The sequence below is a fragment of the Syngnathoides biaculeatus genome, chromosome 12, assembly GCF_019802595.1.
Source record: "Syngnathoides biaculeatus isolate LvHL_M chromosome 12, ASM1980259v1, whole genome shotgun sequence".
Classification (NCBI taxonomy): Eukaryota; Metazoa; Chordata; class Actinopteri; order Syngnathiformes; family Syngnathidae; genus Syngnathoides; species Syngnathoides biaculeatus.
In genome coordinates this window covers 9778924-9805650 of record NC_084651.1, presented here as the reverse complement: position 1 = coordinate 9805650, position 26727 = coordinate 9778924, and the positions used below count along the sequence as shown (strand labels likewise).

Sequence of the window (26727 nt, the reverse complement as noted above, 5' to 3'; positions counted from 1 at the left end):
AGGAATGCAGTAAGACAAATGAGAGAGATTTGGGAGATCAAATATGAGATCGTGCACAGAAAAGCAGCGATGCGACAATGACGCCACGTCATCGCCTCAAAGCAGAAACAAACGGATAGCTCTAACGTCATCCTTATATTTAACAAAGTTTCAGATGAGTGGCAAACAGCATCTGGAGAGGGTATCGTAAATTATGATGTAATTTTGTCATCTCATAATTCTTGTTCAAAATTTGAAAGTGGTGTAAAAATTGAGGAGAAATGTGGAGTAGAGTGAGGCGGCTCAAGAGGGGACTGGAAAATGGAGACATTATCCTTTCGGTACGCGTCTGTAGTAGTGCGTGACTTACCCGAGTCTGAGACGGTGGTAGCTGAGGTGGAGATGCTAAACACTTTGGGCTGAGAGGGGGGTTGCGGGCAAAGCCCCTCGCCGCCAGCGCCGCTCAGCAGAGGCGCGGTCTGGGAAAACGAATACGAGCGCCGCTTGCGGGGGTTCTCCTCGTCGTAGAACTCTATCATGAAGGCCGTGCGGCCGCCGCCCGCCCGGGACCCGCCGGCCCCGTTCTCAGCGGCTGCTCCCGCGCCGCCTCCTAATCCCACGTGGGCGTGCGCCGTTTTTAGACGTTCCTCGAGGGCGTGGCGCCGGCTGGCGAAGCGCAGGCCCAGACCGTTCTCGGAGTCGCTTTGGGTGCCATCTTCATGTTTGCTGCCTAGAAAGATGCGTTCAACATGAGCAGGCAAGTATTATAAAGACAAGTATACATAAAAATCAGGCAATATATATGTACCAAATATTTAAAAAAGTGAGACATGACTTCCGAGCAATCATTTTTCAAAAACAAACTTCCCAGTATGTCACAGCATCTGTTTTCTCGGATCATAAGTACGTCATTTCTGTACGTTTCTGTACGTCTCCTGGTTGTGATTGGAAGCTAATAACGAACTTACACCTTCTAGTGGCCAAGATGACCGAGACAACCAACAACAACGTAAAACGTTCCAATACAGTTAATAAACCACAAACGATGGATCCAAGATCCGTTCATGTACTTCAACCTCACCTGACAAAATCACCCTTAAAAGAAATACCGTAAATTCCGGCCTACGGAGCGCACCTGATTATAAGCCTCACCCAGTACATTTAGAAAGGAAATACCATTTGGTACATACATGAGTCACAGCCGTGGAAAAGCCGCAAGTCCCACATTGAAACATGTGATATCTTCAAAGAAAGACGGTACACAGAGTTTTCAAAGTATTAATACTTGCGGCCGTTAGAAAAAAATGCACAAATTAGCCGCATCACTCCATAAACCGCAGGGTTAAAACTACTACTACTTTTTTTCGGCTTGTCCCATTAGGGGTCGTAGGGCTCATATGCTGGAAATTATTGCTGATGATTTAAGTTTGAAGAAATTCATCAGAAGTATACGTTAACATGCACATACGCCGAATACTCTCCATAGCATCCACTGACTACCCAGGCTAAACTGAGCTCCTCCACAAAAAAAAGACAGTATCACTTTAACAATACTTTGACACCCGTTACTACTTTCCTAAAAGTCAGAGCTTTGGCGCCATCATGTTGCATTCGAGAGCATTACAGAACGAGCATAAAAATACACAAGTGAGTGAGTTTTGTGGCAAACAGCTGGTTCCACGGGAAAATATGAAAATAGGTGAATATGCAAATACTATGCAGTGTATTTGTGTCAAAGAAGCAACCACAAATGAGAAAAATATAATCAAGGCAGGGCCAATGTGGATAAAACGAGGGGGGGAAAAAACAATTGATAAATTTTGAACGCAAGGTTTTCTAGGTCTAGCATTTACATTTCTATCATGTCCCGTTTGGATGTGCCATGGTGGAAATGGTGCCAGGCTGGCCCAGCACACGGCTGCTGGAGAAGAGAAAGAAAGAGAGAGAGAGAGAGAGAGAGAGAGAGAGGGGAAGGGCAAGATGACAATGAGGAAACGGCAGCAAGGGAGGAGGAGAAAGGGCTTCGGGGATAAAACCAAAGGAGGGGGTGGCGAAAGGAGATTTCAAATGTGAAGGTTGTGTGTGTGTGTGTGTGTGTGTGTGTGCGGGGGGCTCAGGAAAAGAGGGGATGTCCAGGATTAAGACTCCACAGAAAATACTAGTACGAAGGGGCTCAGTGTACGGTTCTGACATGTTTAAATTGAAGCAAAGTGTCCATAAAAATGAAGACGATTTGGTGAGTCAGCGTCTATCTGGAGAGTGTTTGAAATGTTCTAAAAATGTATTTCAGGAAAAGAAAAGAAAGCATAAAGGATTAACTAGATGAAGAGAGACAAACGGCTTTATTGTTTTGTCCCCTTTGCGCAGACAAAGAAGCTGTTAGTGGAGAACAGAGGTGTCACTTATGAGAGACGGGCGCTGCGCACCGCTTGCCACCGCACACACACACACACACACACAAATATGCAAACACATTTCCATGAAGAGGAAAACAGCAAACATTAGGTGTCACCCGGCGTTGGGCGGCTTTGGAATGCTTTTCTTGTGCTGAGCAAGTGAGCAACAAATATCAAATATTACCCGTCAAAGCTCGTCGAGGGCAAGGAGATCATGTGCAAAGTTCATAATTGCTGCCCAGAAAAAATGTAATTCACACTACTTTTTTTTTTTAAACTCGGGAGGCAATCTGTTTGAAGCAAAGTGCAACGAGTCTCAATTTCATTCTTTCCTGGGTTGGCAGGTGTTTATTTGCTCTCTTCAGTCTTTTTCCGCCTTTCGGTCCTGAGCTTCTTGCCACTAAGCGTCTCAGCCCGTCACCTGACGTGATGTCAACGAATGTACATCCTCACAACGTTGATCTTACAATAATCAAAATGAATTTCCGACAAAAAAAAGAGGCAGCTATTGTGAGTTTTAACATCCCAACTGTATGACTGTTAGGTCGCCTCCGCCGCGTCTACACAGTTTGTGTTCATGCAGCATCCGCCTGAGAAATGATTGACAGTTGCCCTAAATCGGCTCCTAAATGACTTACTTCCACGTGCGCCCGCATCCGTCCCGCTTTAATGTCGTCCTCCTTCTCCTGTGGTTCCTTTCCGTCAGCTGCTCCTTTCCCGCTACAAACAACGTTCTGCAACTGCTACACGGTCGCCTCTCTTCCCTCCACATGGCAGCCCAGGCAACTAACCTCGCCGGACTTCCTCTCTTTGTCCAATCAACGCCGGCGTTCTCGCGGCGGTCAGCATTGTGGGGGGGGGGGGGTCGTTCGCCGCCCTCCTGCTCCCCGAGTGCTACAGTCAGCATCATCCAGGGTAGGCTTACTACCCTCTCAGTCTTATTTGCCAGCTTTTGAATCTCTGCCCCCCCCCCTCCCCCATTCAAAATGTTAAGACATGTAGCACTACCCAAGTCAGTCAGCAAACATCACCACCAATCAGATGAGACACTTGACGTGCACGTAGTACGACCCCCCCCCCCCCACCCCGGATTCCACCCCAGCCATTTTCATCAGCCGCCTGTCTGTCACAACCCCTGCCCCCACACATCACCATAAATTGGCCTCCATTTCATTAACCGAGCACTCAGCAGCAACTCAGAGATGACGCCGAAGTGCTTGTGAGCGTGTTTGTGTCTTGCTCGTTGCCGTTTTCCCGGTTCCTCACCTTTCAGCCTTTTGAGATGCACCGGCACGTCACTCTTGTTGCTCTTGCTGTCGTCCTCCGTGGACTCGCCGCGGATCAGCGTGGGGTCGTTCTGCGCCAGCCAGTCGGCCACCTTGCTCTCCGAGGCCATCATGGCCGCCTGCAGCGTGCTCAGGTCCCTGCTCCCCGTGGCCCCGCCGCTCCTCTTGGCGCGGGACCTGTGCTGGCCCGGCATGAACTTCGAGACGTGGTCTTTGATGGTGACCCTCCCGGGGGAAGTGTTGTCGAACTCTATCGTGAAGGAGGCGTGGCCTTGAGCTGTGGACCACGTGTGTTAGCACATTTGTTAGCTGGTGAAAATCGACACCATGTGGACAAACGTTGCCTATCGATGATGTAGTCTACGTTTACAAGTTCCATTCAGTTTGGGAACGGCCGTTTTCTGATCCCAGTGCGCAAAGCAAAGTTCCGCAAGACTTGACAGGATGATTTTGATGTGGAAGAACAAGCCAATCAAACGTGAAATTCCCATGGACGCATTCCAACTTCTTGTAGAAAGTCATTCGGAAAAATGAAAGGCAGTGCCCAATATTTTTGCATTGATGGGCAAACTATGGCCACGGGCCACACAGGGCCCGCTTTGTTCTTCCTTGTGAGCGTTTACATTGTCGAGAGTACTGGAACATTTGTTGCATGAATCTAGTTGTTTTACTAAAATGAGTGAATTCAAATGTATCTAATTATTTCATTGATTTATTGTTAGAAATCTCCGTCAAATAAACAAATGCGCATATGCATTAGATTTCTATTCATTTTATTAACGTAATTTCCGGCCTATAAGCGGCGGCTTTTTTCACACCCTTTCAACCCTGCGGCTTACGCGGTAATGCGGCTAATTTGTGCATTTTTTTCTAACGGTTACAAGGGGCCACTCGAGCGAAAAAGGTAAGAGTGAGACCGGTGGAATATATGTGCCGAGGGAGTGACTTTTACCGGCACGTTTTTTTTTGTTTTGTTTTTTTACTGGCCCTGGTAGAGCTGCGCTAGTGTGTTGCTGCTGTGTTACTGCCCTGTCTCAGTGATTTAGGTATGTTTTTTTTAAATCGGCCCTGTTAGTGCTGCGCTAGCGTGATGCTGCTATTTTATTGCCATGTTTCAGTGATTTCTACCGTTTTGTTTTTTTTTTTTTTTACCGGCCCTGTTAGCGCCACGCTAGAGTTAGCGCTGCGCTAGTGTGTTGCTGCTGTATTGTTGCAGCGTCTTGTTGTCTTGTTGCCGGGAATTACGGTAAATAATTGGTAAAGAATTTCACTTTAAATGAAATACTATAATGAGACTTATCTCATCATTAAAATAAACAATTTGACAAACTTCTTCACCTGCGCCGCCGTGAGAGCCGCTTCCCTCCGTGTCCTTGGTGGGGATCTCATGGATGCCGTTGGTGGCCGCGTGATGATTTTCCTTGGTCGGGATCTCCAAGTAACTTGGATTGTGGCCGTCGTCTGCACGGCGAACCTCTTTCCCCTCTGCGGAGTAAACAAAAACGAAGATGTGAGCATCGTCGGCGATCCTGGGAATATGTTCCATTTTAAATACAAAATATAGTATGGTTCATTTTCTGTGTGCACTTACTGTCTGATAGATCATCTGTCTATGTACAGTGCAAGGACAGAAACTGTAATTATTTTAATAACATCCAAAATGTGGCGTTGTCCTTACTCCTTTGTGAGAAAACAAGACTAAGTTTCCCTCGTGTGTCTCATATAAGCAGAAATCGTGCACAGTGAGAGAGGTACTGGTGGACATCTTTAAAACCTGTTTTGCCAGCATGTCGGTCTGTTAGTAGGAATAAACGCAACCTCTGCGGGATCTAAATATGATAAATGACGCTTGTGCAAAAATTAGAGGGGCCATCTGCTTCATGGCGGAGAGCAGTTGCGGCAACATACGGCTTGGTGACTTTAAGAAGCTAACAAATAAACTGAAAAGAACGAGAATAAATAGTCTCTCCAGCAAATGGGATGCATGTTTATGGTGTACTCAAAAGTTTGGAAACGCGCCGTAGAGCTCCATTTTTGGCAGAGTAAGCTGCTTTGGGGATGAGTGCAACTTGGATTTTGAATTAGCGAAGCTCAACAAGCAACATCCAGACAGAAAGGACCAAAAAAAAAAAAAAAAAAGACTTTCCATTTTATTTTAACATTTAAACCAGTTTGGTAAACTGTGATGATCTGCATTTCATAAATGAGCAGGATGCTATCCAATAAATAATTTGCATTAATAAGCCTGTAAATCCTCCAGTGGAATCCTAGACCAGCTACAGTCAAGTTTTAAAAGAATCATTAAAAAAAAAAAAACAATGCTAGATAGATTTAGTATTGGTCGTTAATCCCAGCAGCATATGAGCTCCTATTACGAGACGGATACAACAGCATCTGCGCAGAAAAAGCAGTTTGAAATGTCAAACCTTGACGAGTACGGGCTAAGATAATGATCAAGTGAGGGCTCTATTTGAATTCTGTGGTGTGTGTGATGGCAGGAATGGGGGACCCGCTTGTGCTACAGAGTAACGCAATCGGGTGAAAGGACAATAAACAAGGATGGAGCATGGGGGGGGGGGGGTCCGCTCCATACACATGGGCCATTCACTAAGGAAGGAGAAAAGGACACGCACAAAAACAGCAAAACACACACATTCACAGTGAGAATCTGCCCTCAATCTGTCTCCCCATCTTCACTTCACTTGGCCTCAAACATACTTAAAAGTCTACTGGAGAAAACCGACCGAGTGAGCTCCCACAGTTATTAAACAAGTATCGCGTAAAGGTCTTTTTGGAGTATTACTTTGGCTTACTAAGTCAGCCACACTCACTCACCTATTTCTATGGCCGACCTCACCGATCCCATTCGTTTGCGCTAGTCGGATACTCCCATGACAAAAAGAAAAACTGCTAAATTCCACGCCGAATCTGTACGACTGACTGGTAATAAAATCAATCCGGCTGCTGAAGATGCTGGCAGAGCACCCATCCAGATGTGATGAGAGATTTGAGGCCGCTTCAGGGAAACACCCCCCCACCCCCCACCCACCACCCTTTACCCTATAAACCAGTCAGGGCCAAACTGATTTGCTATTGCTAAGCTCTTTTACCATCGGTGTAGTCCTTAATCCTGTTACTTTGGCTACTAGGGTATATAAAATATACACTCGTAGCTGGTTCTGTGTAAAAGCCCGTTGTATGCATATCACCAAAAACACATTGGTTTGGGCACTAAAAATGGGGGGTATTATGGGGCATTGTGTTTTTATATATATATATATACACCGACAAGCCGCGACTTTTTTCACACGCTTTCAACCCTGCGGTGGTGCTTTGCTAACGCTAGCATCGCGCTAACGCTAGCCCTGAGCTAACGGCTACCATTAAGCTCTTTCGAGACTTGCGAGACAATTCCTGCCATCTCACACACCACAAAATTCAAATAGAGCCCTCCCTAGATCATTAGCTTAGGACGGACACGTCAAGGTTTGACATTTCAAACTGCTTTTTCTGTGCAGATGCTGTTGTGTCCGTCTCGAGCGTTAAACTCTTTCTGTGTACCGAGGCTTATCACCAGGTGCGCTCTGTCGGCCGGGTGAGCTCTAAAAAAAAAAGGTTTGAATGTGAAAGTAGGCTAAAAATGTGGACACGTCCTACCTGTGAGCTCGGGCTTTTTCCCGGGCATCTTGCTTTCCTGCTTGCAGGAGTTCTCGTCATCCGCGTCCCCGTACCCCCACCACGCCGGCTGGCCATACAGGGGGGTTCCGCGAGGAAGGGCTGTAACATCCACTGGGAAACACACATTTTAACAGATGAACTGTGGAATGTGGAGTGTGTTTTATGTACTTGAAAATGGTGCCACCCACAAAGCATTCACGAAGGCACGACGCCAAGTTTCTTTTTTTTGTGTATAGTATGGTAGTTCCCGTCTGCTATTTTGGTACTCCAGACACCTAATTACAGACCGTTTGCAGAGGTCAGCAAAATTTTGTGATCCAGATATCCCTTATGGGTACAGAAATCTTTATTCATGGCAATTAAACATAGCTACCATGTTAATCCCTAAATGTTACAGGTAGAGTATTAAAATTTGCCAGTTTACAAGGAAAGGGTGATAATGTTATGTTGTGTTAAAATAAATAAAAAAAAAATTACTGGTATATTCTCAAATAGTACGCCTTTTGTTCTACAAAATAAAATCCAACTTCACTCATTCGGGGATGTGATTTTTTGTGTGATGATGCATCATAATCAGCTTTTAAACGCAAATCTGATTGGAACAACGACTTTTTCTGTCTTTTATAGAGGACAGCATATCATAAACTGAGTCTCACGTTGGTAATTGTTACCATTAGCTCCATCTTTAAACAGAATCCTCGTCCTTCACCTTGTTTTCATCTAAGTACCGTTCATCCAGGCTTAATCACACTACAGTGGGATAATTATGGGTGTTTCCTGCCAAATTTCACACCGTAAGTGGAGGTCGTGCTTGTATAAAAACAAATGTATGTCTAGCTCAGGCTTTAAAACCTGAAGCCTTCATCATAGTTGTAAAACAGTAGGTCGTTTATAGAACCACGAGGAGCTCTCATTTGGCAGATGGGAAGACCTCAAACCGAATATCTATTTTAGTACAGTTCCCCGAAGTATGTGTACACGCCCATGATTGTGCCTACATTTGAATGCTAACTAACACCGGCATATGGCTTTGTTTTATGACGGCACTCGATTGCCTAATCTCAAATAATGACACAAGCTCCATGTGGCCTTCTTTCAACATCTGGAGCTTTAACATGATCTATGATTAGGAACTTAAAATACTCGTTACAAAACGAACTAAGTGCACGATGGTAAAGGAGGTGAAGCCCCTTCCCTTGGCAACCATGTACACCCCACTGAGATAAAACCCCAGCAACTGTACATTTTATTAAAGGAGAAAAACTCCACCAAGAAAAAAGATGAACAGTAGACGAGCCTCTAGCTATCCAAAATGTGGATTTACTTGTTGAGAGTGTGAAATCTGAGATGTGTTTGTGCTATATTTTGAACAGGAATATGGACAGTATCCCAATTTCGTGGCTCTTTCAATTTCGTAATAGAAACCAAGCGATAAAAAATGTCGGACAAGTCACGTTGACATTCGAAATAATAGCCGGTGGGAAACATCTGCTTTAGGCTTTTTAGCACCATCGCATGAGTATAGGCCCACTGCCCAGTCTATTTTGATGCTGATCCAGATTAAGATACATATTTTCTTTCATTTCTCAATAAATAATGCAAGATTCTTCATGAAGGTTCAATTCAGCCATATGCCGGACGGACTTCTGCGTGTTTGAAGGTGTTGGCGGAGTTTGTGGCATGCTTCTCTTTTGTTCTCACCTCCAATCCTTTCTTCGGTTTTGTGAGAGTCTGCAGGTTTGGGTGGGGGCTCTTTGGAGGGAGAGACCCCATCTGTTGTTGTTTGGCCGGGCCTGGGGGTACCGCCGCCGGGAGGCTTTTGCGTCTTTGATGGGGTCTTAATGGGGGACCTGCTCGAGGTCGTTTCACCTTTGGACGGCTTCTTGCTCAGCTGGAGGCCGCTGGTGAATTTTTCATGCTGCAAATGGAAGATGGATCCAAATGAAGACCGATGTGGTTCTTTAAAGGAGGTGGGAGCGTGCTGGTTATCTCACCTTGAGAGCCTCTTCAGGCACTGTGAGCTCGCCTCGCTCCACAGTGAACCAGTTAGTATGTGAGAGAGCCGGGTTAAGGGAACACAAGTGCATAAACACGCCAATCGCACCAGATGCATGCAACATTTCCCTGAGGAACACCAGTGGAATTGAAATGACAAAGCCACTGGTGGATGTGTAGGGCTGTGGGAAGGATATCATATCCAAACCTCAGTTTGTCCTCCAACTTGAGGGTGATGTACATCTGCTCTTGAATGCGAACATCGTTCACAAAGGTCTGAGGGGAGAACAAGCAAAGCAAAGCAAATGTATTTGTATGGAGGATTTCATACACGCGGGAACTCAATCTGCTTTAGATGATTAAAATAATTTAAATACAAAGAAAACACTTAAAACTGATAAAAACTATTAAAAAAAAACTAAATAAAAGTACAATTTCATGGCTAAATGCTGTTTCACCATGTTTGCTTTGGACTCTACGCTCGACTATTTGACCCGAGTCCGTTGATCTCATAGCCCCACTGGGTTTATATTCCATTAGCATTTCTTTTACGTGTTCAGGGCCTAAACCATTTTGTGATTTATAGACCAGTAGCAGAAATGCAAAATTTGTTCTGAAGGTGACTGAAAGCTGGTATGAAGACTTTAGACTTGAGAATTATATTGTCCGTCTTTGTTCTGGTCATACCTGAGCTGAAGCATTCCGAATGAGCTGCAGCTCTTTTGGGGGAATCCAATCAGAAGACTATTACAATAGTCAAATCTACAAGAAATCAAAGCATGGATGACACATGCAAGCCTTCACTTTAGATATGTTCTTCAGATGGTAAAAGGGCAGTTTTGTTAATTGGTTTGATATGACTATTGAAAGTCGGGTCGGGATCTATCAGAACATCAAGTTTTTGGACTTGTTTATTTAAAGATATTAACAGCAATCCTTTCTTTATTGCCAAAAACAATTTTCAGTTTTGGTTTAGTTGAAGAAAATGTTGTCTCATCCAATTATTTATCTTCTTTAGTCAGTGACGGAACTTCCCATCCAGCAACTGTCGTCATCTGGAGACAGTGATGAATACAACTGCATAGTTATGATAGTCAACATTAATGTTCTGAAGAATTTGAACCAAGGCTAGCATATACAGGCTGAACAGAAGGGGGTTCAAGAACTGACCCTTTAGGGACCCCACAGATCATTGCCAAATTGTTGAGATTGAGCACTTCTTATGATTACGAAATAACTCTTTTCCTCCAGGTAGGCCAAAAACAGAGAGCTGGGCTATAAATTACTGTATGCTTATTATATATCTACTAATTATCTAAATAATTTATTTAGACAATTTTGTCTCTGGAAAGTAGCAAAACTTTAAAACCAGAGAGAAATGGAATACATTAGATTTAACTGTGGACTATCAATCCAATGTATAATATTTTTATTTTAAAATGTATGTACCGCACAGCAAATGATCACATCAGACAGGCTAAAACGTTCATAGAGCAAAGCAAATGTGCTTAAAACATGGCAGGAAATGAAGCAGCAGTCAGAAAATTGGCCAAACAGACTTTGTAAATCTCCTGAATCAGCAGCCAAAAAGTTCCCTTCAATCCATCTAAACAAGTGAATAGTGGGTGACACAGCAGGAAGTGTCTCTGACTACGACTTCCTGTCAAAGATCTGCAAAGGATGTGAGTGACCCGTTGCATACAAGTCCAAACAAGGAGGAGGGACGGAGGGGGTAGTAATCACTGCACACGACTGAACACCCCATGGCAACTGTAACTGTGCACTCTGTGTCACAGAGAAATAATATTCTTAACATACTCGGGTATAATACAACAATAAATTATGTACAATACGTCTGACATATAGTGTTGAGCCAACCAGCCACACTCACTTTTACATTTACAGACAAATAAGAGTCTGCACAGTGGGTATAAAATGTTGCAATGTTTTTGTGATATAAAAAAAAAATGAAAACATGGTAAATAATTATAAAGCTTTTTCCACCATTAATGTGATGAATTTTCAAATCAATTAAAAAAAATATATCTATTTTTGAGAGAATAAACAACTGAAAGATTGGGGTTGCAAAAGTATGTACACCTTATGACTGGGCTGTGGATGTGAGTAAGATTAATTCCTATGTTAAATGTGAGTCAGCACAGACCAGCCACCGTTTCAAGTGCCTCTGATTAAGCCTCATCTTTTGGTGATGAGCAGTGGTACCATATGTTTCAAAATTTTGGAAACATTGTGGAATTATGGCAAAAAAGTTCAACATTGGTTTTACTGCACCTTAACAAAATCTCACAAACATTTGCGCAAAAACCAAAGTTAAACAAGGTCATGATTTGAGAAACATTGCAGACAATTTACAATTTGTCTCTTATTAACTTAGCAATGAGGCGGCACGGTGGATAAGATGGTAAAGTGTTGGCCTCACAGTTCTGAGGACCCGGGTTCGATCCCGGCCTTGCCTGTGTGGACTTTGCATGTTCTCCCCGTGCCCCGGTGGGTTTTCTCTGGGCACTCCGGTTTCTCCCACATCTCAAAAACATACAACTTTAATTGGATACTCTAAATTGCCCCTAGGCTCCAGCACTCCCCCCGACCCTTGTGAGGATAAGCGGCTGAGAAAATGGATGGATGGAATTTAACAATGGCAATATAAAAGTATCGGTTTGGCGCCATCTTGTGGTATCAAAGAACTATGATTAACAGAGGAGAGGAACTTCCTTTATAAAGGCCATAGCACTGTCTAATCGTAAAAAAGTAGTGCTTTGCCACAATCTTGTGCACCCAATAGGCAATTATAAACAGCTAGTGGGTTCTAAACTTCTCCAGCTCAATCTTCATCTGCTGCTATTCCCTATCCATCGTTGTTCCTTTTTTTTATATCGTTTTTGGTCGTCTGCATGTTACGTTTGAAGCACTCACCCCGTTCAGGCTGCCCAGGTCCTTCACCTTGTGTTCGTCTGAGCCGGGCTCGTAGTTGATGACGGCGTGCTGCTTGTCCACACTGCGCGACTGTCAATGACAAAAAACAAACGTGGCGCATAGAACCTACAGATGAGGGCTGAGGAATTATTTTGGTTCATTGGGAGGCAATTGTTCATCACTTCCTGTGCACATAATGATGCTGCATGACTGAGGAATGGAAACCATTGCAGACATAAAAGCATTTGAAGGCTGTGACGATTTTGCAAGGGAAGACGACGAAGAATGCAATTGTTATTCCTTAGAATATGTCAGGGTCAGATGGAGAAATTATTTCAGGTGTCAATGTCATGTATAAACATATTTTGAGATTTGTTGTGCCTCGGATAATGTAAGGAATTCCCACACCCGTGCCTTTATTTTCTCCATCTGCTCTCCTCCTAAGATAGAAATGTTTCAATCAGGTAAGAAAGCTTTGAAAAGCACTTCTAACGAGCAAACCGTAATACTGATTACCTTAGCAAGATTAGGCTGGATCAGAGGGGATAGAGACGGATTGAGCGGTTTGTTTTACTTCACGCTTGAATGGAGCCGACTCTTGTTGCTACACGCAATTAGCTGAGCAGCACGTACAGATGTGACGACCGACCACACGCCTCACATACTGTAAAAAGTACTATCACGATGCTTGATAACCGTTATATTGTCTGTGAGGACTTATTTTGTGCGTGACACAAGTAGGTGCTCAGGCATGAGATGAGCATTTGCCTTTTTGGAGCAGTCACATGGAAAACGACAAGAAACGTACAAATGATTTAAAAAAAAAAAAAAAAAAAAAAAAAGGTCAGTCTTTGAAAAGCGGCAAGTGGTACTGGCCCGTAGACTGAGATGAACTATTTACTTGCCATCACCATCAGGAAAATAGACAGATTATGGTAGAAATGGACGTTGATGGCATTCAGACCAACTGGGAAGAGAAACGCGGCAAGCTATTTTTACCTCTGCCAAGGAGGTTATGTTTTCAATATTAATTTCAATATTAGGCAGCACGGTGGATCAGCTGGGAAGCGTTGGCCTCACAGTTCTGAGGTACCGGGTTCAATCCTGTGGCCTGTGTGGAATTTGCATGTTCTCCCTGTATGGGTTTTCCCCGGGCACTCCGGTTTCCTCCCACACCCCAAAAACATGCAACGTTAATTGGACACTCTAAATTGACCCTGGGTGTGATTGTGAGTGCCTGTCTTGATTTGCCCTGCAATTGGCTGGCAACCAGTTCAGGGTACACCCCCCCTCCTGCCCTTTGACAGCTGGGATAGGTTCCAGCACTCCTCGCAACCCTTGTGAGGATAAGCGACGAAGAAAATGGATGGATGGAATTTCAATATTAATGGAAAAAGGTCAGCAGTGTACAATCGGGTGCTACCCAATGCAAATGTATTTCAAATTTCAACAATATATAGCTTTTGTCATGTAACCTTCAGTTATGTGGAGTATTATTTTTATTTATTGAATATTTGGGTGTTGTATAATATTTTACTCTGATATTTAATTTTGTCTTGTCTTTTTTTCTTTAGAATATTTTGAGGGCTTATTGGTTACCTCAGATCAGCGTACCAAAGTTTTCAACTTCCATTAGAAAATCCCAAACATATTTCTTTAAGGGATATCGTTATAATTATGATAACCGCTGCTGTCACTTTGGCTCCTATGATTTTTCATACGATGTACATATCCGATTTACAATGTGATGTGTTGATGAACTTGAGTCGTCATTTCCAGCGAATGTGCACTGGTGGTACTAAATTTGAGGTATGAAGTCACAGCAAAGGGTCTTGCAGCCTTGCACAAGAGCAAAGAAAACAAATATGTGCCCCACTTTCTATAAATAGCGCACTGACCAGAGGTTAGTCCAGGCTCGCGTGTTTGAAGGTCTCTCTTACGCCTGCGTGGACACTGACTCAGCGAGTATGAAAATATGTTGTGGTAACGTAGGAGTAATAAGTACGCCACTTCACTGAAGTATAAAAAATCTGAGCCTACGGGGGGGGTCAACTGTGCTGAACAAGCTAAAGCCTCCACCCTTGGCGTTCAATCACGGCGGCGTGCAGGTCATCGTCACCTGTAGCATGAGCTCGCAGTCGTCCCGCCCGACAAAGATCATTTCGCGGGGAAGTCGGTGGCGAGTCCCCCCGCTGCTCACCAAGAACCAGGAGGTGACGCTCATGTCTGCACCGCTGCAGCTACTTGCGCTACACACCTGCAAAGGGGACACAACAAAATCCAGACATGATTGGACCATCGTGTGTGACTGTTTTAAAACTGAAGCTATAAAATGTCACTTCATCTTGCATTAAAAATTACAACAATAATAACCTTTTTATGGCTACATACAGTATTCAGCTTGTGCTGTTATAACACTTGAATCTTCCTTGGGGGCTCAACAAAAGACTATATCGCAAATTCCGTCTTGAGACATATAATAATGCTCAATCTGATTGGCACAGGTATTATTCTAACAATAATTTTCTTTCCCATGGTTATAGTTGGGCGGCACGGTAGAGCAGCCGGAAAAGCGTTGGCCTCACAGTTCTGAGGTCTCGGGTTCAATCCCGGACCCGCTTTTTTAGAGTTTGCATGTTCTCCCCGTGCCTGGGTGGGTTTTCTCCGGGTGGGCACTCCGGTTTCTTCCCACATTCCCAAAACATGCAACATTAATTGGAGACTCTAAATTGCCCCGTCGAAGTGATTATGAGTGCGACTGTTTGTCTTGATGTGCCTTGCAATTGGCTGGCAACCAGTTCAGCGTGTACCCCGCCCTCCTGCCAGTTGACAGCTGTGATAGGCTCCAGCACTCCCCGTGACCCTTGCGAGGATAAGCGACTAAGAGAATGTATAGATGGATAGTTATAGTTGCCGACTCATGTAGTTAGCAAAGATCAAAATATTCAGAGCAGTTGTTCAAACTGCAAACACAAGAATAAACGTGTTGTTACATGAGAACCGCCCACTAGTAGACAACCATGATGAATTGCACTGGACATATTCTAGAGTTTAATATTGTAGATATTTGAATAGGCAGGTGAGTGAAAGCTGTAGTTTAAAAAATGGAACAAGGTAGAATCTTTTACAACAACAAGAAAAAATACACTTGACTAAATTGAAGAAGGAAGCATGGCCCAGGTTGATATTACAAACTGTTAAGACGGTACTAAATATAAACTATTTGATCTTAATATAAAGATATAATTCTTGGGAAGGCTCCGGTTTCTAAAATCCGATCAAAGCACTGGCTCATCTCCCTAAAGCTTGCTGGACATTGAGCGCCGCTGCAATTTGATGCCTGGCTGAGCAACCGACACTAAGCCAGCCTGCACGACAGACACATCCTCACGTCCTCCGCTCCCTCTCGCCCTGATCATTGCCAGATGTCGGCGGAGGAAGTGATGTAGGAATGTTGGCCAGCCTTCCCAGCAGGACAGTTATTCCCCCCGCCGCCGCCAACAGCCTCATTCCCCATCACATGAGCTGGAAAGGAGGTCAGACAAAAAACACGCTGACTAGCAAGATACCACAAGGGCTGCACGGCCTTTCATGCAACAACCCATTCGAAATCGCATATTTTTACTGTGACTGACGACAACGCAACATGTTTATCGCCAGGCGAATTGGAGTCGTCTGACTGGCTGTAAATCGCAGCACGTGAGAGGACATTTTCACGATTGAATTTTCCGCTTCTCTGTCACAAGATGACAACGAAATGAAGTTGAGGTGCACATGGAAGACCGCAAGGCCACCATTTACACCTTCATTTTTTTTTAGGGTTTCATGCGCCTACTGATCCTTTTTTTCCCCCTCAATTTTAAGCAGGCACTGAAATAACAGGCAAACGTGTGCGGAAAAGGTGCCAAGAAAGGCTCGTCAAAGAGGGAATTAACGATTATTGAGCTAAACCCTCGTTCGCTTGACCTCATAAGCACTTGGTAAACCGACTCGATAATCCCTCGGGTAAAAATTTTAATCAACTGCACCCTTGACACAACATTGGCAACATGGTGGGAACCGAAGGAAGCAATACGTTCCAGGATGTACTCTTGAGCTCTTTATGACGTACAGTAGCTGATACACGAGGCTGGAATGAAGATACTGTAAACTACTGCAAGATCGGAGTGTTGAAGATGTAGTACCAAGTCAGTCTAAAAAAAGTTAACCGCGTGAAACCAAGAAAATGCAGTCACTCACATTTGCCAGCCCTGCCGGTCAATTGCGAGAGGCTGGCTGCTTGAAAAGTAGATCTTGGGGGAAAAAAAAATCTGGGCACCCCTAAGTTACATTAAAAAGATTTATGGGATATAAGACAGGTAATGTTTCAGTATCTAACTATAAGTATGAGATTGTGATATTCTTTGCCCTGATCTCAGTTCTAACATTTAGACTAGTCTGTCCCTATATCTAAATGCGAACGGTCATTTTCCCCCGTGGCACCTCGTTGTCTTGAAGTTGAAAACGTTTCCCTTCTCCATGCTTTAGGAAGATATAGATCATCTACTGCTAGCTTTTATCAATGGCCACTTTTTATCAACACCACAAATTACGCGAGATTATAACAATACATCATGATAAAATAAAACTATTTGATTATATGAATATTTTGTTTTGAAATTGAATGTCAATTGACCTCTTCAAAAATGTCTGTCTCAGTCTGTGCAGTGTCAATAAATTAGGATTATGGTCTTGGGTAAAAATTGCATACTTGGGTATAACAATTCAGAATTATTTTAAGATCTTGAGATTCCATCCCTAATCACACCCGCAGTTTTAAATCTGCGGGCATGACTGGTGGACCACACCCGTAATTTTGTATCTGCGGGCATGACTGACGACACCCATACATTTTTCAAATTTAAGTGACTGAAAATATGACGAGCGTACGGCGAGCGTGCTCATGCTACTTATCCTAACGTCCCGTGTACATTCTTCTGTGGCTGCTCTTTTGGGGATAAAGCCACAAAATGCCTTGGAAAAAGCTAAACATGCAGATCCTTTGATGCTGATGATTGTGGATCACCACTTTCGATGCATATTTTTCCAGAACATTTCTGTTTGAATTTCAAAACGCGAAAGGCGACACAAATTTTGCGCGACGGTATCGTGGCCATCGCCCCCCCTTCTCGCCTCTTCATAATGACCACAGTGCGCCAAGTTAATGAGAATGTGGTCGAGGGGGCTGGATGGGAAGGAAGTGTTCCGACTTGAGTGGTGTCATTAATGCAAGCCCCTCACTCACCGGCAAGCACACGTGAAAACACGCTGAAGATGGAGCAATGTGGTTTTGGGAATTATCATACGGTCTCCTTGTTTTGCATATTTTTACCAATTCCGGGTTACACACATCTCGCAATAAACACTGGTTCACTGCATGTGCACACGTCATTCACCGCAATAAAAACAACAACAAGAATTTTGAAGCAGCAATCCAGTTATGACATAGGCTAAGATTTAGTCTAGCATAGCCAATCTTGGGTCCACCACACGCTAGAAGAACATATTTAGTAATATTTAGATTTTGCAGGTGCACCCAACTGAGTGGTTCTGGTCCAGCTGTGCCACATCTCCATTTTGTGCGACTGTGTCAGCAACAGTGGGGCTGCGGCTGTGGCAAATGAAGAGTAACAGTTATCTCATGCTTTTGGCAGGAATTCCCCAACCCAAAGACCTCAGCGCTCATTGTAACACACACACACAAACGTGCACATACACACCGGGGAGTGAAAGGGTGGGATTATTCTGAGATGACTGTGAATTCTTTGTGCGGAGGAGCTGGGAAGTCAGGAAGTCAAAAGAGAGCTTCCTGTAGCGGGGGGGGATACTCGCTTTTTGAATTTAAAATGAATGGCAAACCGCGCAAGTCAACAATGTAACAAATTGGAAAATGCGCATTCACTTATCGGGTTTTAATCATAATTCCAAACTACATTTACAGGTCATTCGATATAAGGAATAATCGCACAGACAGCTGCGGTATATTTGCGTTGCTCTATCAAGAAATCAGTGTCCTTTTAAACAATCAAGCTCAGACAAATAAATGGGCACGGCAAACGACGTCACATTGGAGTTTATCCACCACAATAACAACTTAATGGGTTTCCGACGCTAACGCATGTGCACACAACGTGCATCTGGCTCTTTGGCGCGGCATCGTGATCAGTTGACTCACACAGTTGACCAATAACGTACACACACACGAAAAAAGTTGAACAGACAGCGGGAGTAAGAACAGTTCATGAGGAAGAAAGGTCGACTCACACCGTAGTCACACTCGCTAAATGCATCGCTCGTATAAAGGCGTAGTTATCGACAGCACAAAATGAAGCCGCGTTTGAAGTCAAAACTACGACTATCGTGACTAAACATAATGACTGAGGTAAGAAGCTTGTGGCCATTTACCCCCATTTGACGCGTCATTGGGTTCACATGCTCAATCTAATGAGACCCAACAAGTGAGCTGTAAAAACGGAAAAGTCTGCCTTTGAAAGCACAAAAGGGGTTGGGAATCATTTGAATCAAAGTCATTCTGGTCCTGATGCCTCATTTTGATTCCAGTTCCAAACAATTATTATATTTATTATATTATTATATAATGATTTTCAATCCAGATTCTTTTAGGGGTAAAAAAAAAAAAAACTTGCATTGATTAGCTAAATGGCGTCCAAATTATGAACATCCATTTACTGAGCAGCCATCAACATAGACTAAAATGAACATTTGACTCAGGGTTCTTTGTAACCAGTATCAATATCAAAGTTATGAACTAAAAGACAATGCGGAGCGCGTCGGACGCGACGCATCGTGAAAGCCTTTCTGTCAGGAGCAAGGCTGGACCACGGCCAAGAGCGGCGTGGCCTGGCCACCGCTCTGGGCGGGCCAAAGTTGTATTTAAGTTTGTTGTTTTGTCACTGGTGTTGCCAGTTCATTGCCTTGTGTCAGTGCATTGCAGTCACTGCCAGTTGAGAGTAAGTGTCGTGTTGAGCTATCCTCGTCACAGTGATTCTGTGCCCTTTGGTTAATCACGTCCTGTTATGTTCATTAGTTTGCCCTACAGACATCGGACCTTGCTTTACGTCTTTTGGATAGTTCCTAACCTAGCGTATCTGTTCCTCTGACTTGTTTTGTACGGCTTTTTGGTATCAACCTGTTTCCGAAATAAAACCACACCAAACATTATGGCTCAGCCCGAGAGTCCTGCATTTGGGTCCACTCCCACACCGTCGGCTCGTGATACTTCCTTCCGCAATTTAATCTCTTTCCAAGTGTTGCAATGAGGCGACAGGTCATATATTTTGACAAAAGTTAAGGCACGTTTTTGTTTGCCGCCACCACCACCTTTGGGCACAAGCACATCTTTATTCTTTTTTTCAGGTTTTCACCACTTCTTCTTTGGGATCGGTAGACTAGGAATCGAAACTGGGAACCAAAATGTTTTCATTCGAACAATTCTGGGAGAACTGGAATGTTAGACCTGGTTCAAAGCAATTCTCTATTCTCAATGCCCAATCCTAATGACACTGTGTTTTTCTTGTCAGGAGGGTATTTAATACTTAACTCTTCATTTCTCATGTACTTCACAATGGGATTTGTGCTAATATTTTCAATTTACCTACCTTATTCAACTACATAAATGTCAAAATATTAGAACGCGACCTCACTGCAGTCCTACCCCACAGCAACAACAATAAAAATATAGATAAATTTCTAACTGAATCAGAATTTTAAATGTTTTTTCCCTATCGTAAAGTCTAGCTTTAATGTCCAAATGATAGACCTGTGAATACATTTTTGGTGTTGGTCATCATAGTGGTATTTGGAGGGATTATTTTTTTTGAAGCAGTACTTGCTGTAAAATATATGCCGGCCACTGAGTAAAAAGTTTACAATAATGAAATAATTCTTACGGCATCTAGCAATTTAAATGACACTATGAAGAGGTCCCTTGGTAAATTTTTTTTTTTGTTCTTGTGAGAAGTTAGACAGCATTCTGTATTTGCTTTTTTGCTTCTTCTCTTCTTTTTTAAAACATGTTTTTGGTTCACTAACACGCAAAATTTGTGGCTCAATAGTGTGAAAAACTGCTGCCTTTGTTCATCTTCAGTAGATGCCAAAAAAAAAGGGACAGAAGCAACCGCAGGGCACAACTAAAACGCAATTAAGGGTGACGCATATTGAAAGCCACAAACCCTTGAAAATGCTAACAAGTGAGGGCTTTTTGACCCAATTCAAGATGTGAAACAATAGAAAAAGAAATGGTATTTGCCAGCTCCAGAACGTTCCAAGAGTAGAAAAAGACTCGTCCAGAGTAGACCCTTGGGGGGGCTGCAGGGGGCGAAGAGCACAAAACAAAGACTTGAAAGACGAAACAACTAAATGTGTGGTCAGTAGGAGAGACAGAAGATCAGAAGGGGGTATGCTCATTCCTTGGTGATATTGAAGTTGTACACATAATCAGTATAATCGATAGCTTCTCTTCCAGTGGACAAAATCAGGATTGGCATGGAGAAATCAGATTAGCTATTGTTTAATAGTTATTACCTTGTAATTATCTGTGATCGATTAATATGAATCCATTTCAGATCCTTGCAGTACTGGACATACAATGCTGGCTATTAAGCTTGCAGCGTTTGCCAGTGGCACAAGATATTTGATGGAGAGTTACATTAAAAATGCAGTAGATGCTCCCTTTCTGACGATACTTCATTATATTTGACAGCTGCAGTAGTTTAACAGATCCTAGAATTACACTGGCGTCAATACAAAGAGAGAGAGAGCGATACGTGGTTGTGTGAAATATTTTGGGAAGAGAATCAATGTGAGGAGACAGTAAACCACTCCAGTGCCAGGATACAACATCTTGTGTGCATATGCTGTACATTAGGGCTGGAGGATTTGGCTTCTAATGATCATAAAAGCATTGTAATAGAAGAAAAGTGATGAATGTGAACCTAAGTGGGTTGTGTATACAAGTTCCTGTGTTGTAAAATGCACCCTGAAGGCACCCCAAATTGCTTGTGAAATGTCAGAATATTTAATTTTTTTTAAATAAAAATAATCCTCAGTAAAGTCAACCCAAGCTGTATGTATTGTTTGTTTTATTTCTGGTTTTTTAAATATTATTTTAAATGTTAGTAATGTCCAGTCGTTCAATAGAGTTTTTAGTTTTGGTAGCTATATAAATACTAAGTTTTGACAGCAATGAATAATCCATCCATTTTCTTAGCCGCTTATCCTTACGAGGGTCACAGGGAGTGCTGGAGCCTATCCCAGCTGTCAACGAGCAGGAGGCAGGGTACACCCTGAACTGGTTGCCAGCCAATCGCTGGGCACACGCAGAGAGACAACAGTCGCACTCACAATCACACTGAGGGGCAATTTAGAGGGTCCAATTAATGTTGCATCTTTTGGGGATGTGAGAGGAAACGGGAGTGCCTGGAGAAAACCCACGCAGGCACGGGGAGAACATGCAAACTCTACACAGGCGGGTCCGGGTTGATCCTGGGACCTCAGAACTGTGAGGCCAACGTTTTCCAGTTGCTCCACCGTGCCGCCATCATGATTTCAATATCAATCAAAATAACTGATCAATACTTTTCTCATAATTGCCCAGCACACACTATGCATCGCGATTTTGCATGTAAGTCTGTATTATCATGGCTTGCGCGTGTACCATCGGTTGTTGCATACATGAACGACCATATGGCATTAAAAGGCACACAGTCGCGCATGAGCAGTTTGAAAAACGGAACAAACAAGCTCACACACCTCTATTTAGCCAGCACCCATTTCCCCTGCTTCATTCTCATTGGCACACACAAACACACACTGACATTCACGTATGCACAAACACAAACACTGCAGGCTGCAAGACACAAAGCGCCACATGCTCAGTGACCTCTGCGCACCTCATGACCCACAGACCCACATATTGGAAAAAAAAAGCCCCCTCAAGGACATCATTAACATTGCGGCATCTCACAACGGCCCGCCAGCTCTTTACTGATGAGCTGTGACGAATGGGTGAAAATTGGCCCCGTTTACAAAATGGTTGCCACAAAATCCAGATAAAAAGTCACCACCAGCCCCGTTAATACTAACTCTAAACGTCAGGAGCTCTCTGCTTTATTCTATGACATCAAAACATGCAACTGTACATCACTCCGAGTACTGCATTAGAATCAAATATTACGGGAAGCAGACTTTTCAATAACTTGCATTAAAAATAGTTGTGTCCCTGGAGTGCCTGCTCACCCTTAAAGAGTAAATCTTTTGTGAGCTGCCAATTTCTGTAAATGTGCAGTGAAGAACACGTTCCGGACTTGCTCCACTAATGGACCTTTCCGACCTCTCGATCACTCGTACAATAATAGCCAATCAGATTGTCGCGTCGTCTTAACCCCTGGCTTGACACGCCCGTCTCGCCATACTGTCCCACAAGCAATACTGGTTGTCAGTAGCGTGCGCTTGGAAAAGTTCATGTTACGAAGAAAATGGTCCTCAGATGCGCTCGGGGAACGTGCAATTCTGATGAAAGATATCCGGCGGGGTTACAAGGGGCCCAGTTGATTCGTTTTCCAAAGCCTAAAACACAGTTGACAAAGTGTCTACGATGAATTAAGGCTCGCGGAAGAGCGCACGTACAACTAAATGTGAACAATATCAGCAAACACAAGGCTGTATGTTCGAAGGTAAGTGAGGGAGAAGTAACTTCTCTGAGTTTGATCGAATTATTATCGATGCTTTATACATTGCAGGAGTGTAATGTTTTAATGTTTTAAGAGTCGGGTTAGTGATACGTAAATGCGCCATGTCACGCAAGAGAAATTTTATTCTATTTGCCTATTTGTATCACATCAGACTTTTAAGACAGAGCACTGGATGTGATTACGAGCCAGCTTTACATGCGTAGTACAATTCCACTATTTTATCCTGTTGCATTTCAATATGAAGTCTGTGAGGCGTCAAACCTTTTTTGCATCGATCGCCAACGTTTCGCCGTAACTCTGACATTGCGTCCTGCTCCTGCCAAAATCTTAATTCCGTGTAGATATCCTTGCGTGAAATAGTTGACACCTCTCTGTAAAACGCTCTTGGACAAGTCTGGCGTATTTGGCAGGAAAACATACCGCAATGTTACCGGGAATACGCGATAGAGAATCCACTTCAAACCCGTTCTGTTCAGTCAAACCCGCATTAGAAGGGGGCAGGGTGAGCAGTGGCTCATCTCCATCATATTAAAATGGGCTCATTTCAGCAATTGTTGTACAAAACTAGTGATGCAGCATTGACAACATTTTTTTTCTTGGTCATTTTCAGTGAAATGCTATATTATATTTCAGGAATGGGTAAGTGTTCGCGGATGTGAAAAATAATAAGACACTCTAAAAGCTGCAAAATTTGCCGACTTATTGAGCATTATTCCTGTTATCTGATATTTTTCAAATAGCAACGCTTATCTCTTTTGAGCGTTCGCACAATAAATAAATCTCGACAAACGCCCTCAAGTGTCCTCTTAGTTTTCAGAGCATGTGATCACTTCTTCAAAAGTTGACGCTGTACTGGCATAAAAACTCAGAAGTGGAGCAACAACGAAAAAAAAATGGAGAACTCTGCACTCTCACACTAACGTCAACATTTTCAGAACAACGTAGTCAGGGCAGAACCAGATCTGTTGCACAAATATGAGTCGGTCAAAATCTGTGGCGCAAAATAACAAAGTAGGACGTGAGAGCGTCACACCCCGAAACAGATGTGAGGGTCACTTGTGTTATTTTTTTCATGGCGTTAAATGGAGGAAAAATGATGAAACGCCCAAGTTGTTCCATAACAAGGGAGGTCACAGTATTTGATACCGCTGACGTTCCACTACAATACAATTGTGGAAAACACACGGTAGATTTTTGTCACGGTAAAAATTCTTATGACCGTTAACATTTCTACTGCGGCACAAGTGAAAGTCTCCGCCGCTATTATAGCCGAGCAGAAATGTATCAATACCCGTTTAATATAAATGACATGACCATATACAGTGGAAGGCTACAAACTTAATGAGAGAAAAGATATTCCTCAAAAAGTCAAACATAAACGTGGAGCTCCAAACCGTCATCGTGTGTGAGACTTCAGCTGAGTTTTGATGTTTTTATTTGTCCCTCATGACGCATATCAGTGGTGGGAAAGATGTCAAAGTAAACATAGAAGCAGATATTGAAGCTATTGCTACAGTACACAACAACAGGTCTGGCCATACAGTGCCCCCCCACCCCCGAGTGGACCACCCGCAGATTCTCCTATTGGGCAAGTTTTCTATTTCTTTTTTCCTTTTGGATGGGAGAATCAACAACAAAAACACTTGGTGGTGTTTTATCCCTGTTTTTTCAATAATATTATCTTTAAAAAAAAAAAATATATATATATATTATATATATATATATGTAAATAGGGCGGCACAGTGGTTCAGCTGGAAAGCTTTGGCCTCATAGTTCTGAGATCCCGGGTTCAATCCCGGCCCTGCCTGTGCGGAGTTTGGATGTTCTCCCCGTGCCTGCGTGGGTTTGGGATAGGCTCCAGCACTCCCTGTGACCCTTGTGAGGATAAGATACTCATTAAATGGATGGATGGATACAGTTGCATTTATTTACTTATTTCCATCCATCCATCCATTTTCTTATCTGCTTATCCTCACAAGGGCTGCCAACGGGGAGGAGGCAGGGTACACCCTAATTTGGTTGCCAGCCAATCGCAGGGCACATAGAGACAGACAACAGTCGCACTCACCAGCAATTTAGGGTGTCCAATTAATGTTGCATGTTTTTGGGATGTGGGAGGAAACCGGATGCACCCACGCAGGCACAGGGAGAACATGCAAACTCCACACAGGCGGGGCAAGGATTTGAACCCCGCTCTTCACAACTGTGAGGCCAACGCTCTACAGCTGCTCCACCGTGCCCTGCAATCCAATAATAATGGGTCTCAATTATCTGAAAATTTTCACTATTCACAGCCCGTCTCGCTCCTGGAGCCCGCAAATGGCGAGGGTCCACTGCAAAATCAACTAAATACAAGCAGTGTTGCGCATGTGATTATAAGGCGCATCGTCAGCTTTTGAGAAAATGAAAGGCTCTTGGTGCGCCTTATCTTGCGGAAAATACGGTTACTGTATTGAAAGGGGGAGTAGTTTCACTTTATTTTAGTTTCACCTGAGAGGAAAGGGCTTCTCTTTTCAATTGTCTGGCTATGAACTGACTTAAAAGATTGCCCGCACAATTAATCAAGCGTTTACAACTGAAACAGTTTGACCTTGACACAAATTAAGTCACTTAACTTTATACACTATGTTGAAATCTGAAATGATAAACAACCAGAATCAAAGATTATCTATCCGTCCATTTTCTTTTGCCGCTTATTCTCACGAGGGACACGGGCAATTTAGAGTCTCCGATTAATGTTGCATGTTTTTGGGATGTGGGAGGAAACCGGAGTGCCCGGAGAAAACCCACGCAAGCACGGGGAGAACACGCAAACTCCACACAGGCGGGGCCGGGATCGAACCCGGGTCCTCAGAACTGTGAGGCCAACGCTTTACCAGCTGACCCACTGTTCCACCATCACAGATTATATTGCGTTCAGTTTTGGAGCTTGCACTGTAATATAACACTCAAAATAAAAAAAAATTAAAAAAAAAAACAATCAGAGAAGAAAACAGAAGTCACTTCCCAAACTTCCTTTCATACACAATAGCTGCAGGCAGGCCACACAACAACAAAGTCCTCAACTCCAGACAGAGAACATTTTGTTGTCAAAAATTGCCGTTATAAACTCACCAATACACATGATCCTAAATTAATTTGACAATAAACAAGCGTTCTTTTGAGCCTTCACGTCCACTGGTCTGAGATCAGATTTCCACACTTTGAGATGGAGTAACAGTGATACTAACACAGTTTGAAAATAAACAAAAAATAAAAAAATTGAAGCAACCGCCCGTCAGAGCCACCAAGCCCACATTTGCAAAGAGGACAGGAAAAGAGAGGGGGGAAAGAAATGGAAACGGGCGGGAGAAAGAGGGAAAGCTGGACTGGATGGTATTATCTTAACATTCTATGGCTTGATGCCCACAAAAATCTTGCAGCGGAGGACGAGGACTCGAGTGGTGTACATTGTGAAAGGTAAAGCTCTGCGAAAACACAACTGAGCTATGGAAAGATACCAGGAATGCGGTAAATCTGATACAATGTAGTTGTGCAAATCATGTACAGTCGTCAAGTAATTTAAAGTGACTAGTAGTGCGATAATTACTGCAGATTTTCACATTTTGGGAGTAATTTTCCTGGGTTTGGATGTTCTTCTGTTGTAATAAAACATCAGGGACACAACAGTGCTGTTTTTTTCTCCGAGTGGCACTGCGTTCTCGAATC

At 43.3% G+C, this 26727-nt stretch overlaps 1 protein-coding gene across 6 annotated transcripts in view; it reads right to left on the bottom strand.

The window, feature by feature from the left end:
- cep170aa (centrosomal protein 170Aa) overlaps positions 1 to 26727 on the bottom strand; it is a 39983-nt gene that overhangs the window by 11246 nt on the left and 2010 nt on the right. For 2 of the 6 annotated variants that reach the window (XM_061836658.1, XM_061836659.1), the window contains exons 1-10: positions 18574 to 18753; positions 14388 to 14525; positions 12269 to 12358; positions 9532 to 9610; positions 9334 to 9392; positions 9041 to 9257; positions 7319 to 7450; positions 5000 to 5146; positions 3642 to 3938; positions 350 to 709 (exon numbers count right to left, since the gene is read on the bottom strand). In XM_061836658.1, coding sequence (XP_061692642.1) covers positions 350 to 709; positions 3642 to 3938; positions 5000 to 5146; positions 7319 to 7450; positions 9041 to 9257; positions 9334 to 9392; positions 9532 to 9610; positions 12269 to 12358; positions 14388 to 14525; positions 18574 to 18708 — 1654 coding nt within the window. In that variant the 5' untranslated portion in view covers positions 18709 to 18753. Of the gene's footprint in view, positions 1 to 349; positions 710 to 3641; positions 3939 to 4999; positions 5147 to 7318; positions 7451 to 9040; positions 9258 to 9333; positions 9393 to 9531; positions 9611 to 12268; positions 12359 to 14387; positions 14526 to 15659; positions 15794 to 18573; positions 18754 to 26727 lie in introns of those variants that run through there. The other 4 variants (XM_061836660.1, XM_061836661.1, XM_061836663.1 and 1 more) reach the window with 3 other exon arrangements.